Here is a 14280-nt window from a genome sequence, read left to right on the forward strand (position 1 = left end):
ACACCTACAAAAACTAAAGCTAGACCATGGAATATAAATTTCATACATTCCCACAGTAGCTTCCCAGTTGTTTTCACTGGGTCCGTTTTAGTTTTAATACGAAGCCCAGCTGTGGAAGGCTATCTGCCCTCTCAGAACATGCTGGGACTTCACCATGTGCGACCTTCTGGGTTTGAGGTCATGGTTTTTCGTGGCTCTGCCCCTCTGCGCCAGCCCGCCACATCCTCCCACCCTTTGCTGTGGTGGCATGGCAGAACATTCTGTGGGGATGATGAGCTGGCCAAATCAGTGGTCGGAGCCAATTAAAGAGCTTGGAGCGGCGTGACTGGTTTGGAGGGGTGTTCCAGGGCGTGCGGACGCATACGCTGGATGACACAAGTAGGAGGTCGGGTGACAGGCCACCAGCACATCCCACCATCAGATGACAGAGTGGGCGTCACCAAAGAGCCCAACGTTAGCGTCGCTACTCTGGCAGACTGCCACAGCTACGGCAGGATTTAGCTGGGCAGATTAGAGGTTCCTGTGGTCAGGGACATGTGCTTGCTTTATTTTCCTCTCATCCTTCCCCCTTTTTAATGCGGAACAATTAAAGAGCTCCCTTGTGAAAAGTTGCGATGAAAAGTGTGCAGAGGTTGATAAGATTCCCGTTGAGATGAAAGGTTCGCAGGGTGAGAGCCTCTGGTGCAGACTAGTGCAGTGAGAGGAGGGTAGGAACTAGGGCTGCCTGCACTTTCCCCAGGGAAACAGCCGTGAGATCCTCACTATGGATATGAGGAAGACATCTCTCGAAAGAGCCAAGCGTGTACTTTTAATGGAGAAAGCACCAGAGATCGAGAAAGAGATAGAGAGAGGAAGAAATCCCTGACAGACGGATAACATGGCGTGAAATCTGTGCGTTGTCAGAGCACTTGGTTGACTCTCTGATGACCTATCTCACCATAGAGAACAAGCAGCAATTATGCTTGAGGGATGGGTGGAAGTTATACTAGGCTGGCACCACTGTCCCTACAGCCTCACAGGCCCAGAGGTCACAGTCCTCACAGCAGTCACCCTGAGGGCTGTTTTTAGAAAGATGTCATGAGACAAAATGGCATTGTCTCAAAAGCCCAGGCTTTTCAATAGATAGTTTGTTTCAATGACTTCAGCTCGTTTTTCGGATGTCCCTTTCCATCCTCGTTGCCTCATGGTTCCACGGAGAAAAAAGAGTTGCAGACTGTTTGCGTGTGTGCGTGTGTTTAGAGTTGTAGACTGCGTTTGTGCGCGTGTGTGTGTGCGAACACACACTTGCGTGTTTTCAACCCCATCCTTTTTTTCGCCTGTGGAGCAGAATAGAGCACAGTGAGGAATCACTCCATGGTGATAACTCAGAGGACATGTAAAGGACGGCAGAGAACCCTCCCCCCCCCGTGCCCACCCGCCCCACCCAGGAAAGAAATGTTCTCATGGGAGTTCATCTCCTCATTGGGTCTCTGCTCACGTAAACCGGATTACTGCTGGGGACCAGAATACTTATGAGGACAAGTTTTCTTCTGCTCAGCCCAACAGCTAGGGAATATGGATTCCCTGTCTCCTCAGCACATCTGTGTAAGAACGCAAATTCGTATGCTGCACGCAAATTGTTTATTCAAAGCAAATGTATTGCTGACGAGTCAAAAGCAGTCTTTGTCTGTGCTAACGATGAGAAGTGAGCCATTGTGTTGACGCTAATGACGACGGTAGTGAGCCTTGGAAAACAAAGTGCGGTATATCAAAGACATTCATGAGATCTGTGGGTTTAAATGATTTCAAGCTATTTTCATGCATATTGCTTGGAATGAGACAGCACAACCCCCCCCCCCCAAAAAAAAGAACAAAAAAAGAACTGAATCAGTGGGCAGTGAAGGTCTAGTGTCCGCAGGTGCATAACAAGTCTAGACGTAGATGATAAATGTCGCAGAGTGACTCTCATGGCCCACATTAATTGATCAACTGTGAGCTCATCCATGGCTGTGCTATGCTGTGTGCACATGTGCATTTCTCTCCCAAAACAGCCAATTGATCAAACAATCAAAGCTAAGTGAGAGACAGTTGATGATCCAACATAACTGATTAGCATATTGATGTGGTGCAATGATTAGCCCTATCATGCAATAGAGATGGCTGAAGCATTGCTCATACCCTCTATTGGGCAATACGTCTCCAGCAGTGGCAGCCCAGAAAACAAAGTGTCCTCAGAGGAAATGATTTGGTTTCTCATGGCCTCTGTTTCGAGCATCATGTTCCAGGCCAAAGCCTCAGTGAAGTGGTATCGCGGTGATCTAGTGGCTGGTGGTCAGTGATTCTGCTTTGCCCTGGGGGCACTGTGGCCACACGTCCAGAGTCCTCCTCACACCAGAGCCCCTCTCCTTTATATACAGCTCTGGTCACACTGTTTCCTCTTGGCACTTCCTCCTCCTAGATCACTGAGAGAAGTCCTTCATTTTCTCTTCAACACATAACACAAGATACTGTTGCTTCCCACTATTCACTTTCACACCATATACTGTAGTATATACTGTATATTATGTGTGTGTATCTGTATATGACACAATGACAATGTTTTCATATTCTGTATACTTTACAGACTGTATGCATATATACTGTATATATTGTAAGCATGTACGTGTATACAGTACATACATTTATGTTTATGCTTTAAATTTAAGAAGGGGCAATGCACGTTCATTAACAAGACCACTTGGGTCCATCATGTAAATATGGCAGATTTATAACTGAAAACATTGTCATTGTAAGGGAGTGCTCATAGAATTAACACAAGCATTTAACTTCACTTAATTGTAAAGTCGACTAAAACAGCACAAAGGAAATAAGCAAAGACTAAGCAGAAATGTCAGAGAAGTTAGTCATGAGGTAATAATGAAATTCTGTCCTCCTGCTGCAGTAGTGCCTTGGCCTTTTCAAGCGCTGCATGTAAATATTTAGCGAGGACTGTGATTGCCTTGCAGCCACGGTTCATTCATCTCTGTCACAAGGCAATAATGGAGAGCTGTGAGCGCTAACACGAGCCAATGCTGACAGAGTAGTGACTGGGAAAACATGAACACACAGGCTACAGACAAAGCCTGTTTGCATTGGTTCAATACCATTGACTTTGGTGCTTCCTTTTGTTCTAATGAGTCTTTCTTTCTTTTCTTTAGAATGTAACTGTTAGTACTGTTTCAGCCGGGCTTCCCCTAACACTGCTGTAAACAGTGAATGTGAACCATCTGACGCTCAGAACGATTTTCATGATGTCATCAGAAAAGGTTGCTGTCATGAAAAGTTTATAACATTCACAAAATGTTAATTGGTCTACAGTTACACAGCTGCTGGATGATCACTAGAGGCTGTGTATGTGTGCCGTAACAATAAACACACCATAAAACCGTTTATATGACTTGCAACTGTTTAGGTGCGAAACTGCGCTGTTATTGTCTGTTCTTTTGTCATATCAAATCACTGTTTGTCGATGTGAGGATCTTCTGCTCTGCCACAAAAGAAAATATTTAGAGAAGAGCCTGACTGCAGGGGCTCTGTTTTCCATTAAGGCCAAGCAAGTAACCCAGTCAGTGAACGCAGATGGCCCGCATCCAAATAAAAGTTTCTGTCTCCAGGCTCCATTAAAGATGTATCATTTCAAATGATGATGTCAGCTCCACTGGGTTCTTGGCCAATTGGCCTATGCCTCCCCAGGGTCATCTGGGGGGGAGATCCGCCTTCCTCACTTTCACGAACAAGGTACGTGTACATCTGTGTAAACAAGCATGAGTGACAGTCAGAGGAGCAACGGCTCACCATGGGGAAAGTAAGACTTCCATATGGCTTGAGTTTCCCTCTCCGAAAACAGGGAGGGGGAAATGTGCCTCTTGCCTTGCGCAGCCCAACCCTGTGGAGAGACAGTCCATGTTTGCCTGTCAGGAAGAAGAATGAGAAACATGGGCTGCTCTTCTCACGGCGTCAGGGAGCGGCTTGAAATGCTCCTTTGTGCTCCCAGTCTGTGTTGGAGACAATGTAGATAATGAGAGAGGAATTTGGCTTGGTGCACCGAGCACACACAGGGGAAGCACCTCGCCCCAGCCCTGGGGAGCCCAACCAGCTGCCACAGCTTCTGTCTCCCAGGGCTGGATACTGTATACATGCTCATCCTCAGCCATAGGATATGATTCATATCTCTGCACACATTGTCTGCAGTTCTACTTCCACTCCCCCAAAATGTGGAGAAATAGCCCTGATATGTATGAATGTATAGCCATGACCGGTTCTTCTGTTTCCTTATCATGATTCCAAGAACATGGCCTCTGTTGTTGTTAATGATGAGCCTGTGGCTTTTGTTTCTGTCTGAGGAAACATTCTGTGTTTAGGTATAAATCATGCAGCAGAAATTATCCATTACGTTGTACTAAAGGCTCCCTTGAAAGCAGTACAGGCATACTACTTTAAGTATAGCCACATTAACTAGTCCAGGGTAATTGGACACGAAACACTGGACTAGCTGTCAGTAGCCTAGCTCATGTCTGAGTAGACTCACTCCGAAAATAATATTAAGTTGTTTATTAAGATACGTTTTTAAAACTCTATTCGAAACATCCCTCGGTTTCCTGCGGGGATGCACGAGGGTGGGACTTCAATGCGCTGCATATTGTGTGGGCTGTTAAAGTAAGTAGCCTATCGCTGGGAGCGCAAGCCGTGAATGAGGACGTACTGGCAACCTGTTGATAACGGAATAGACGATGACCTTGATTAACTACGCTGGAATGCGGTGATACAAATAACACGACGTCAAAACGTACCCTTCGACTAAGAAGACGGAGTTCAAGGTTGCAAATAAAACATTCCTTTGCGCTGGAGGGAAACTTGAAAACTTAAAAAAAAAATCGCTACAGTAAAAGTTGACAGCAAGTGTGATTGTGAGCGTGATCAGTGATGACAAAAACATTTGAAACGTATGTAAAAGAAATGCTTCCGCTATCTCTAATAGAAAATCGCGCAAGTTGCTTCTTAATTTGTCGGAGGACAGAGCAGGTGTATTCTACTCATTGTTAGGTAACAAGCCTTGCAACTCAACATTATTGAACATCTTTGGTCGGGATGTCCATACCTATGTGAACATAGGCTATATGAAATGGTGTCCACCTGTCTTACAAACTGGGGAGAGATAACCTGAGATGACCATTCAATTCACAATGAAAGCGCTGATCTTTCTGTGTATGGGATTTTGGACGTCTTGTATGAGCAACGACTGTCCGGATCTCACCATTGACAGCTGTGTCTGCACTTCTGAGAGGTCCAAGGAGTTGAGCAGACATCTCCGTGTGAAAGTTGTTTGTGACGATGTGGAATTATTGGACACCTTACAACCCAGCTTTTTACCCAACAAAACTGTTTTCTTGTAAGTAACATATTCATTTTGTTCTGATATTGCATCCTTCTTTAGATGTCACACACAATTGCTACAGCAAATTGTTCAAGCACATCCCATCTTTGCTACATTCAGCACACAGTAAATAGTACTGTAAATATTTGAGTAATACAGTCAAAGTTTGTGTAGCCTACTTGAATGAAATCCTATGTCAGCCCTCCCATTTTATTGCCAATTCACACTATTGTGTCCAGAGGTATATACTGAAATATGGATGCAAATTAATTACAAATAATGATGTTGAATTCGATTGAAATCAGTGCTAGCAATAAGCAAATCTTCGAGAAAGTTTTGTATATGAGTCATTATTATTGCATTATGACTAGTAACACATACAACCAATGTTGATTTAGCCTGGAGGCCACAGAAGAGTTTCATTTCTGAAAGTGCCCTCCATGGACCCCCACACTTCATGAGGTCACAGTGTTGATTGCAGCTCATCATTATTGTTAAACTGAATCAATTGTCCTTAAATAAAACATCTTGGTCTTATTTTAGTTAGGGGCAGAGGACTAAGCTTCAAGATAATCTTGAACACCTTTTTTGTTAAATACAAACTTAACAACTATATCCTCTCTTTCCCCCTTGTCCAGCCTTGCTCTTGTCCTGTAGGCCCATTGCCAGGAAGCAGTTTTTCTGCATTAGGAAATGTGACCTTTGTCAGGCTAGAGTCTCGCTTTTGTTTAGACGTGCTGTGAAAATAAACAGATATCAGAGGGAAGTATGCACATGTGGAGTTCAGTTAGTGGATGTCCTGATGAATCTCTCTCCAGATCCCTCCCAGGCTGGGGCCTCAGCCTTCTCATTAGCCTTGTCTTCATGTGTACAGAATGTACAGTAACCCCCCCCCCCACACACACACACCCCTGCCCTCCATATAGACCTAGCTTCAATATACAGCTATACAAAAATCAATATAAAAAGTTGAGAAGGACCATTTTGAGTGAGGAACAGAGGGGTACAATTTGTAGTGGCCTCTTACATTTTACCCTTCTGTTCCCCACTCAAAATTGTCCTTCTCAACTTTTTTTAAAAGGAAGGAAAAAGGTGCAGTGGTCTTTTATTTTTTTCCAGAGCTGTATTTTGTTTCATCAGAGCAGATTTATTATTGCTACACAAAGAACTGACTGAGTGAATAATTAATCTATGAAGATGTACATTTAGCTCAATAGTAAACAACAAAGCAACCAAAAATTTACTTCATAAACCTTAAATAATTTTCTTTGGTCTTTAATTTCTACAACATACCCTGTACGTGATGGAACAACATCAAACATAAAATGGAGAAATTCAATTTGAGTAATTTGTCCCAGCTGCTGCGCAGCCGAAGCCCTCCATTAACACCTCTTCCTTTCGGGCCGATCTAACAGGGGAGAAGCTTCTGGGGAGTCAGGCCTGACAGCTCTGTTGACCTTGGGACCTATCTGCTGTAATGGTTTTCAAAGCAGAGTAGGAGAGACACTGGGCCTCTCTGGAGCACAGTAGCAGGGATTGTAGCAGACACCTGTCTGAGGCAATACCCTGGCTGGGGGACGTAGCACTGGCTACAGTCAAAAGGAAGACAGATTGGTAGTGAGGGAGGCAAAGAGATACAGGGAGAGGCGGGGGGGGAGACTGAAATGGAAAGGGCAGAGAAAAAGGGGCGATAGTGCAAGAGGCAGTCACAGAAGGAAGTTAGCAAGAGAGGGAAAGTTGAAGGATAGAGGGAGTAAGAAAGACATTAGATGGAGTGACAGGGACAGAGAGTCAGAGGGACTGACACAGAAAGCAGAGGATAGGATAGAGGTAGTATTGGGGAAATAGCTGTTTGCTCTGTGACATAGAAACGACGTGACACAGAAAGATAAACAGAATGTTTGTCAGGGGTTGTTGCTCAGTCACAGTTTTAATGCCAAGCTACAACTAGGACAGGACTTTTCTCCATTTGTATATCACTTCTGACAAGATGTGGACTCTTTTTGCACTGTATCACTGACAGCAAAGACGACTCGGGACTCCTACATAGAGAATTTGTAATGCAACAGTCCTTCCAGATTTCTCACTTGTTCTGACTAAAACCAAGTTGACGCTTGATATGAAACTTTCCACAACATTCATTTCAGATTTGAGAGCCACAAGTCCCCAAAGCATGACAGGCCCTCATTCTCTCTTGGTGCTAAAGCATGTCAAGGACAAAATATGGCTTGGGTGGGCAGAGACCATATCTGGAGGTGTCTGGCCTGGCCAGTCTACAGGCCATCAGCCTGTCTCTTGATACAGTCAGGAGGGGAAGCTTGTGGTGTCGTGGTGGAAGGAAGCAGGAGACCATAGCAGCCTCCCTCCTCACACCACAGAGATGTTGCTCTTCTCGAGACGTGAAGTGTACTCCCTTGATCCACTCCCACAGTAGAAGATCCTCAGACTGTAGTTACAATGACAGGAGTTCTGCTGCATTGTATACGTCATGTCGCTATGCATCCTGTCGGGGAGCAGTTACCTGAGTCAGACTGGTGGATTGAGGTCACCGCTAACCTCAAATTCACAATAGACCCACAATGCGACGCACAATGCGGACACTGGCGTAAGAGGTCCTCCTGTGTCCTCTGTGATTTGTTTTCCTCTGAGCTATCTATAAATCTCGGTTTCCTTCCCTTTCTTATTTTTCCTCTCTTCAGTGCTTTTGCATTTCAGCCCGGGTGCTGTTTGTGCGGTACACTCCTCACTGTCCTGAGTGGTTCTGAATGAATATTTCAGTGACATGCACATGTTTCCCTCTGTATCCTCTGTGCAGACTATGGACCTAGGAAACAGGGAGGGGACAGAGAAGGAGAGATTCTCGGTCAGTTAAAGGCCATAGTTTAATAAGCTGTGGTACCAACCCTTAATTTAAAGAGACCGGGCCAAAATGACCATATACACTAGCTAGAGATTAGGACTAAGGCTAGTATTGACATGCACTTCCATGGTTTTGTTTCACTGCTTTTATCCAGCACTCATGCGGCTAAATCAAAGGATCATGTTAAGAAGTGGTCTTCCCTGCATTAGTGTCTGAAGTCCAAAAGGAAAGTTTCTTTGAAATCACTTATTTTCTGCCCCAAAATAGTGAGTACCACATTTACTTGCACTCCCTGTAAAAGGCTAGCTTTCCCAACCCTTGTTGTGTGTGATTCATTTTGTGTTTTAAAATCTGTTGTTTTGCTCCGTTTTTTCTTTAGGTGATAAGGAATCACAGTTCATGACTGTTCAGAGGAGAGAACAGCTTGCAAATCACGATGGCCTTGAGAACCCAAGAATGTGTCCAACCTTAGTCAACTGTCTACCGTCTAAAAATATTGGGAAAGACAAATACAATGAGCGCCAAGGATACTTTTCTAGTCTGTTATCCCTACCTCCTCCCTTCACCATTGAGTAAATACCAAGGTTTCTTAAACTGTCATAAGTCTGCTGGCGCACAGGCAAACCGGCCTAAGCAAGCATGTTGTGTTTTCCTCTGTCGCAAAACGAGTCAATTATAAACGTGATGCCTAATGCTTTTGTAGCAGGGGGTGGTCACAGTAGGAAACATGATTAACTCCCTCCCTGTCTCATCTATGCAGAGGCCTAAGAGCAATGTTTCAGTGTGTGTATGTGTGTGTGTGTGTGTGTGGGGGGGGGGTGCGTGCGTGTATGTGTCACTCAATCAAATTAAATCTCAAAATCATGACGGTCCACCTGTCAATATGATCTTTTTTTTTTAATGCCATTGTTTAGTGGACTGAACAGTTTCCTGTCTTCTGACGAACTTCGGGGAGAATTAATTGTGTTTATCACAAATACTGATTTATGCAAAAAGCCAGCGTGATGATTAGCATGGTCTCAGTTAGAGAGCCTGACTAGGAGTCTCTCTGCTGCCCTGCGGGGCGGCGCCACATGCTCAGCTGTCAGCTTGGGCCTATTTGAGGCGCTACTAATACTTGAACTCCCCAGCAATGTCTGTTTCTCATCCAAGGTCAATGTTAGTCGATATGAAATATGTTATTTTGGTTAGCTGTGCCTAGTAACCCGATATTGTAGAATAACAGAGGGGTTTGGATGTTTGAAGAGAAATGGCTGGAAACCATGGGGCCGCCTCTGCATGTTTGTGATAGTTCACATTGTGAGCTTTTCCCCACTTGGTCCCCATGATTGGTGACTTGGATCCCATCAATTGAAGTTATTTTTGTGTCTGCTCTCTTATAATCATAAAGTTGGATGTCTCTAGTGCATGGCTGGTCTCACTGTAAAGATGTTGCATTTTGAAATGGACCTTACAGAAATATACTAGCTGTGGTGTTGGGGAAAAGAATTGGACTGGTGATCTTGGACAAGAGTTGATATAAGAGTTGCTCCAAAACATTTAACCACCAAGTACAATTCCAGTGAGGCTAACATTTAATGCCTGTGCCAAACAGGAAACATACAAGATAAACAATATATTTATTCAAATGTGAGTATAGATTGTAAATTAAAGCAGAACTGTATGTAGCCTAGGCTTCTGTGTGCCTGAAATACACACACTTTATGAAGTGTGGTGTAGTGTGGTTAAGACTTCCATGTTAGCCCTAATCACAAAAACACAGAGCAATGACATAGACCATTTGCTCTGGCCCCAGCCAGACAATATTTAATTTGTCTGTTCTCCTGAAAGCAGCTTATCCTCTGAGAACATAATTGATCATGTAAATAGAAAGTTGGAAGGACTCTCTAGAATCTGGTCATGCGCTGTTTACATAATGTACAATTATGTGTTGCCTCTGATTTCCCGGACGTTGCACAGAGGCCTGAGAGAGGCATGCAGGGGTCGCTAAGCGGCTGCTTTCCACTGGAAACACACAGATCGGGGGACGCTTGAGTTTGCACAAACAGAGGCCTCCTGTCCCTGCCTGCTGAGAGGGTACTTCTGCCCATAGACACAGGATGAGGCGGGGGAGGGAGTTAGGGGTGGAAGGGCAAGCGGAGGTGAAGATGACGGTACAGTATACAGCTCTTGCAAACCAGTACCACATGATCTTATTCAAGTGGGTGCCTTTCTGATCAGATAAAGGGTTTGCTGAAAGCAAACCCTTTATATTAACCCCTTATATTTACCCTTTATACTTTCTTCATATTTCTTCATCACTTTTCTTCATATTTCTTCATATTTCCCTTAAACCCTTTATCTTCATATTTCTTGTGCTCAAAGCACTGTTTTACTCCAACAGTAACTTTTCCAGCAAGCTTAGATATGTTAAAATTTTTCCCCTTGTCATTCTTGCTGTGTCATTGTATGTGTACGTGTCTGTCCGTATGGCTCGTGTATCTCCCACCCTGGCTATTCGAGCAGAACAGCTATAGCACAGCCCCCTCCCTGCACGGTCGGTCAGCAATTTGCTTCTTCAGCACAATGCATTATGGGATCAAGCTGCTTAATCCTATCGCATTAGAATGGAGGATGCATTCCTGCTGGTGAAACGAAGCGCCCTCTAGTCACTGAGGTGACTCGTGACACATCCCAATTACCAGCCTTCCCAAACCTCTCCCATCGCTTGGGAGAGGAGGACGACGACCTTGTTAAAGAAGACACGGAGGAAGACGGAGGATAGAGAGGGAGGGGTTTGACCTTGAGCATGTGGGAGCAAGCCATGTGACACAGTGCATGCAAAGCAGCGAGGCCTCTATCTCGGCATGCAGGCAGTGACGGGCTAGAGACAGCATGCCAACGCTCGCCATACCGGCAGGCCTGCCCCACAGCCCCAGCAGACAGGATGATATAGGATCTGGCAAGAGCAATCAATATTTTAGCAGATACGAAATCCCAAAAATGCCATCTGAGTTGTATTTGAAATGATGTGGATCTGGGCCCAGGAATAAGCGTGACATAAATCATTACACACCGCTCCATTCTTAGCCCAGAGCTCAGCAGGGAGGAAGGAGGGGAAAAAGTGTGTGTGTGTGTGGGGGGGGGGGGGCTGGGCTGAGTACCTCAGTTTTCAAAGTCAAAATCCTTTGCTGATGTGTTATACCCCGACAGGGAAAATCAATGTCTGATGTTTGGATTGGGTTATCTGTTTCCATGTGCATGTCTACTGTATGATTGTCCACTTAAAAGCCCCTGAGTAGATCTGTGTGTGTGTGGGCACAGAGATGGTTACTATTGGGATGGGTGAGTAGAGTTTATCTCAAGTCTGATATGTTTACCTCCCTGCAGCAGCAGATCACACGAGCACCATCTGTGCTCTAACGAGTCCCCCAGGACTCTCCCCAACTCACTACCTGGGGATCTTTGTTTGGGTCTATCCTGTGGCGGTGTGTGTTTTACCTTGTACAGGTATGTCAGGGATTTTCTGGACACTGTGTAGGATATTTCTGCGCCCCTGTTTTTTTGTGTGTGTATGTATGTGTGTGCGACTTTCTTCACGGAGGCTGAAGTTCTACCCACAGGCCTGTGTGTGACGACGGTTGTTTACATCAGAGGAACGAGTCTGAACTGTTCTCCAGGGAGACTCAAGTCAAAACTTTCCCTCCCTGCTCCATACAAATAGCCTCTATGTTAGAGAACAAAGGATTTCATCAATGGCATTTATCTCTTCATACAAGTATGAAGCATCTGCAGTGCTCTTCTCTCTCTGAGCCAAATCACTATCAACACAGGCTCGCATGTTCACATCCATTCATCACTAAATCCCCCTGTGGAACATAGCATTGATTTGTTTAGTGTTAGAACTAGCAGTGGATGATTGAATTGTGCTGAATTGGCGTTGCGTTAGACCTCACCGGCGAGGGTGATATTCTGACATGGGGGTCCATTACCCGTTTTAACCACATGTGGCTATAAATAAGACAGAAATGTAGCCCAGATGAGAAATTTACTGCCAGATCTAATCAAGGATAAATTTTCACCTTGCCCCAAGTTATTGGCAGGATGAATAATTTACGGGGCCTTTGTATAAATCACCTCCTGGCTGTATTTCTGGAGGTATTTACAAATCTGTCCCCTGGCTCACCATCTCTCTCTGCTGTCCATCGTCTGTCTCACCTCTGTCCCTTTCCTCTGCACCCTCTGTTTTGCCTCTAGATCTCTCTCTCCTCTGCCTCTTCTACTGGATTGTGATTTCTCTCTCATCTTTCTCTTTGTTTTCGCGGGCCCTTCTTTAGACTATATCTCACACACACGCACGCACTCACTCACACACACACACACACACACACACACAAAAACACTCACTGCCTCACCTCAGTCCCTTTCTCTCTGTGTCTCATCCTCAGGATCCTCAGCAACAACAAGATCTCCTTGGTGAGGAACGGCTCCTTCTATGGCCTGGCCGCTCTGGAGAAACTGTGAGTACCTCTGTGGCTTGTGCTTTCAGTCGAGCCCCTGTGCGCTAAAGCTGGCTTCACCACTAGTCTCCTGCTCTGGGAGAGGAAGTAAAATTAGAATAATCTAAATCACTGTACAATAATAATGAACCGCTTTAAGAGAGGATGGTCTTTGATGCCCATAGTAAGTGCCACAGCACTTAACTCAATTGCAAGAGTAAGTGTCCTAATGGTGTAATATATAGGGTAACATAACAGCACTGCAAGTCCATAGGATTTGGCACTTCGATAGGACACCGAAGGGTGGGAGTGATGTAAGTGTCCAGCCATGGGAAACTGAGTGACGATGTAATAATTAATTTATCATTGAATGAAAACCACTTATCCAAAGCAACGTACAGTACATGGAGGGGATTTGAACCTTTGACCTCTGGATCTGCAGTCAAGTGCTCTAACCACCCTTTCCCTGTTGAGATGGTTCCCTCGGTAATCAACCAGTGATGATTACCATTCCTTCAACTCCATGAGTGACCATCACATTCAATGGTGACGTCGAATTCGGACCATCTTTCTGAGAGTGGAACTATTTAAGAATGCTAATGACATCATTACTAATGCTGCTAGCCAAGGAACTTCTATTAAAGCCAGTTCTGTTGTGGAGCCCCTTGACAGGTCATTACAGCAGAAGGAGAATCCTCATCTACTTTCTATGATGTCCCTGTGCAGCATACATAAGGATGTCATCGGTCTTCCTCTATGGTGTAATGGCACCCTTACAGGATCAATAAACAGATTATGCAGCTGATATATGTCCAGGTGACGTGTCACCACGTGACCTTTGACCTCACGGCCAATTGGGTCCCGTTGTCCCAACACCTGTCCGTCTTGAAAGCGGCAGCTGATGGCAGGGCCAGTGTACCTAGGGCTGGTGGGGTGCCCAGGCAGTGTTTCCAGTTCTGGTCCGTGAGTGGGCTGTAACGGCCGGCTGTTTGATTGTCTGGCTGGGGCTGGAGGCGTTGGCACCCAAAGACACGGCGCTTCACTGGCTGAGTGTCAGGGAGTGTTGACTCCCCATACTGTGACCACGCAGGCCCTCCACCAGCAAGAGCTGATGTAGGGTAGCGGAGACGGGTGGGGGTGGGATGTAGAAATGTTGTAGAGGGGGAGGGGCATAGTTTCAACTGATGGCCATGCGGAATAGCTTTGGTTGGTGTATACGGAAACAAGTTTGAGAAACAAGTTTGAATGTACCTGTGGTGGATATCATCTGTATTTAGTATATCGCGCAAATTGGAGATTGTATTTCACCGTACTTGTTTATTTGACCTTTCACTTCAACCACAGTGGCATCTCTCAGTCTTCCCTATGTGAGAGGAGAGGCAGTATGTATGTGAAGAGAGTAGCCTGGTCCAACTCAGGTCTCATTATTATCTTTCAAAATGGGTCAGAAGGGAGTACTGGTATGTACATCCGCAACAAAGCCTAGCACTGGTTCTCTGTCTGGGTAAACGGACTGCATTTCTATTGCGCGTTTTCTACCTTAGCGGCAC

At 45.1% G+C, this 14280-nt stretch overlaps 1 protein-coding gene across 1 annotated transcript in view; it reads left to right on the top strand.

Annotated features, from left to right (window-relative positions):
• The first annotated feature begins 4702 nt into the window (after positions 1-4702).
• Positions 4703-14280, top strand: part of LOC134022400 (adhesion G protein-coupled receptor A3) — an 81422-nt gene continuing 71844 nt past the window's right edge. The window contains exons 1-2 of the mRNA XM_062463884.1: positions 4703-5407; positions 12680-12751. Coding sequence (XP_062319868.1) covers positions 5184-5407; positions 12680-12751 — 296 coding nt within the window. The 5' untranslated portion in view covers positions 4703-5183. The remainder of the gene's footprint in view (positions 5408-12679; positions 12752-14280) is intronic.

Source organism: Osmerus eperlanus, chromosome 6, assembly GCF_963692335.1.
Source record: "Osmerus eperlanus chromosome 6, fOsmEpe2.1, whole genome shotgun sequence".
Taxonomy (NCBI): Eukaryota; Metazoa; Chordata; class Actinopteri; order Osmeriformes; family Osmeridae; genus Osmerus; species Osmerus eperlanus.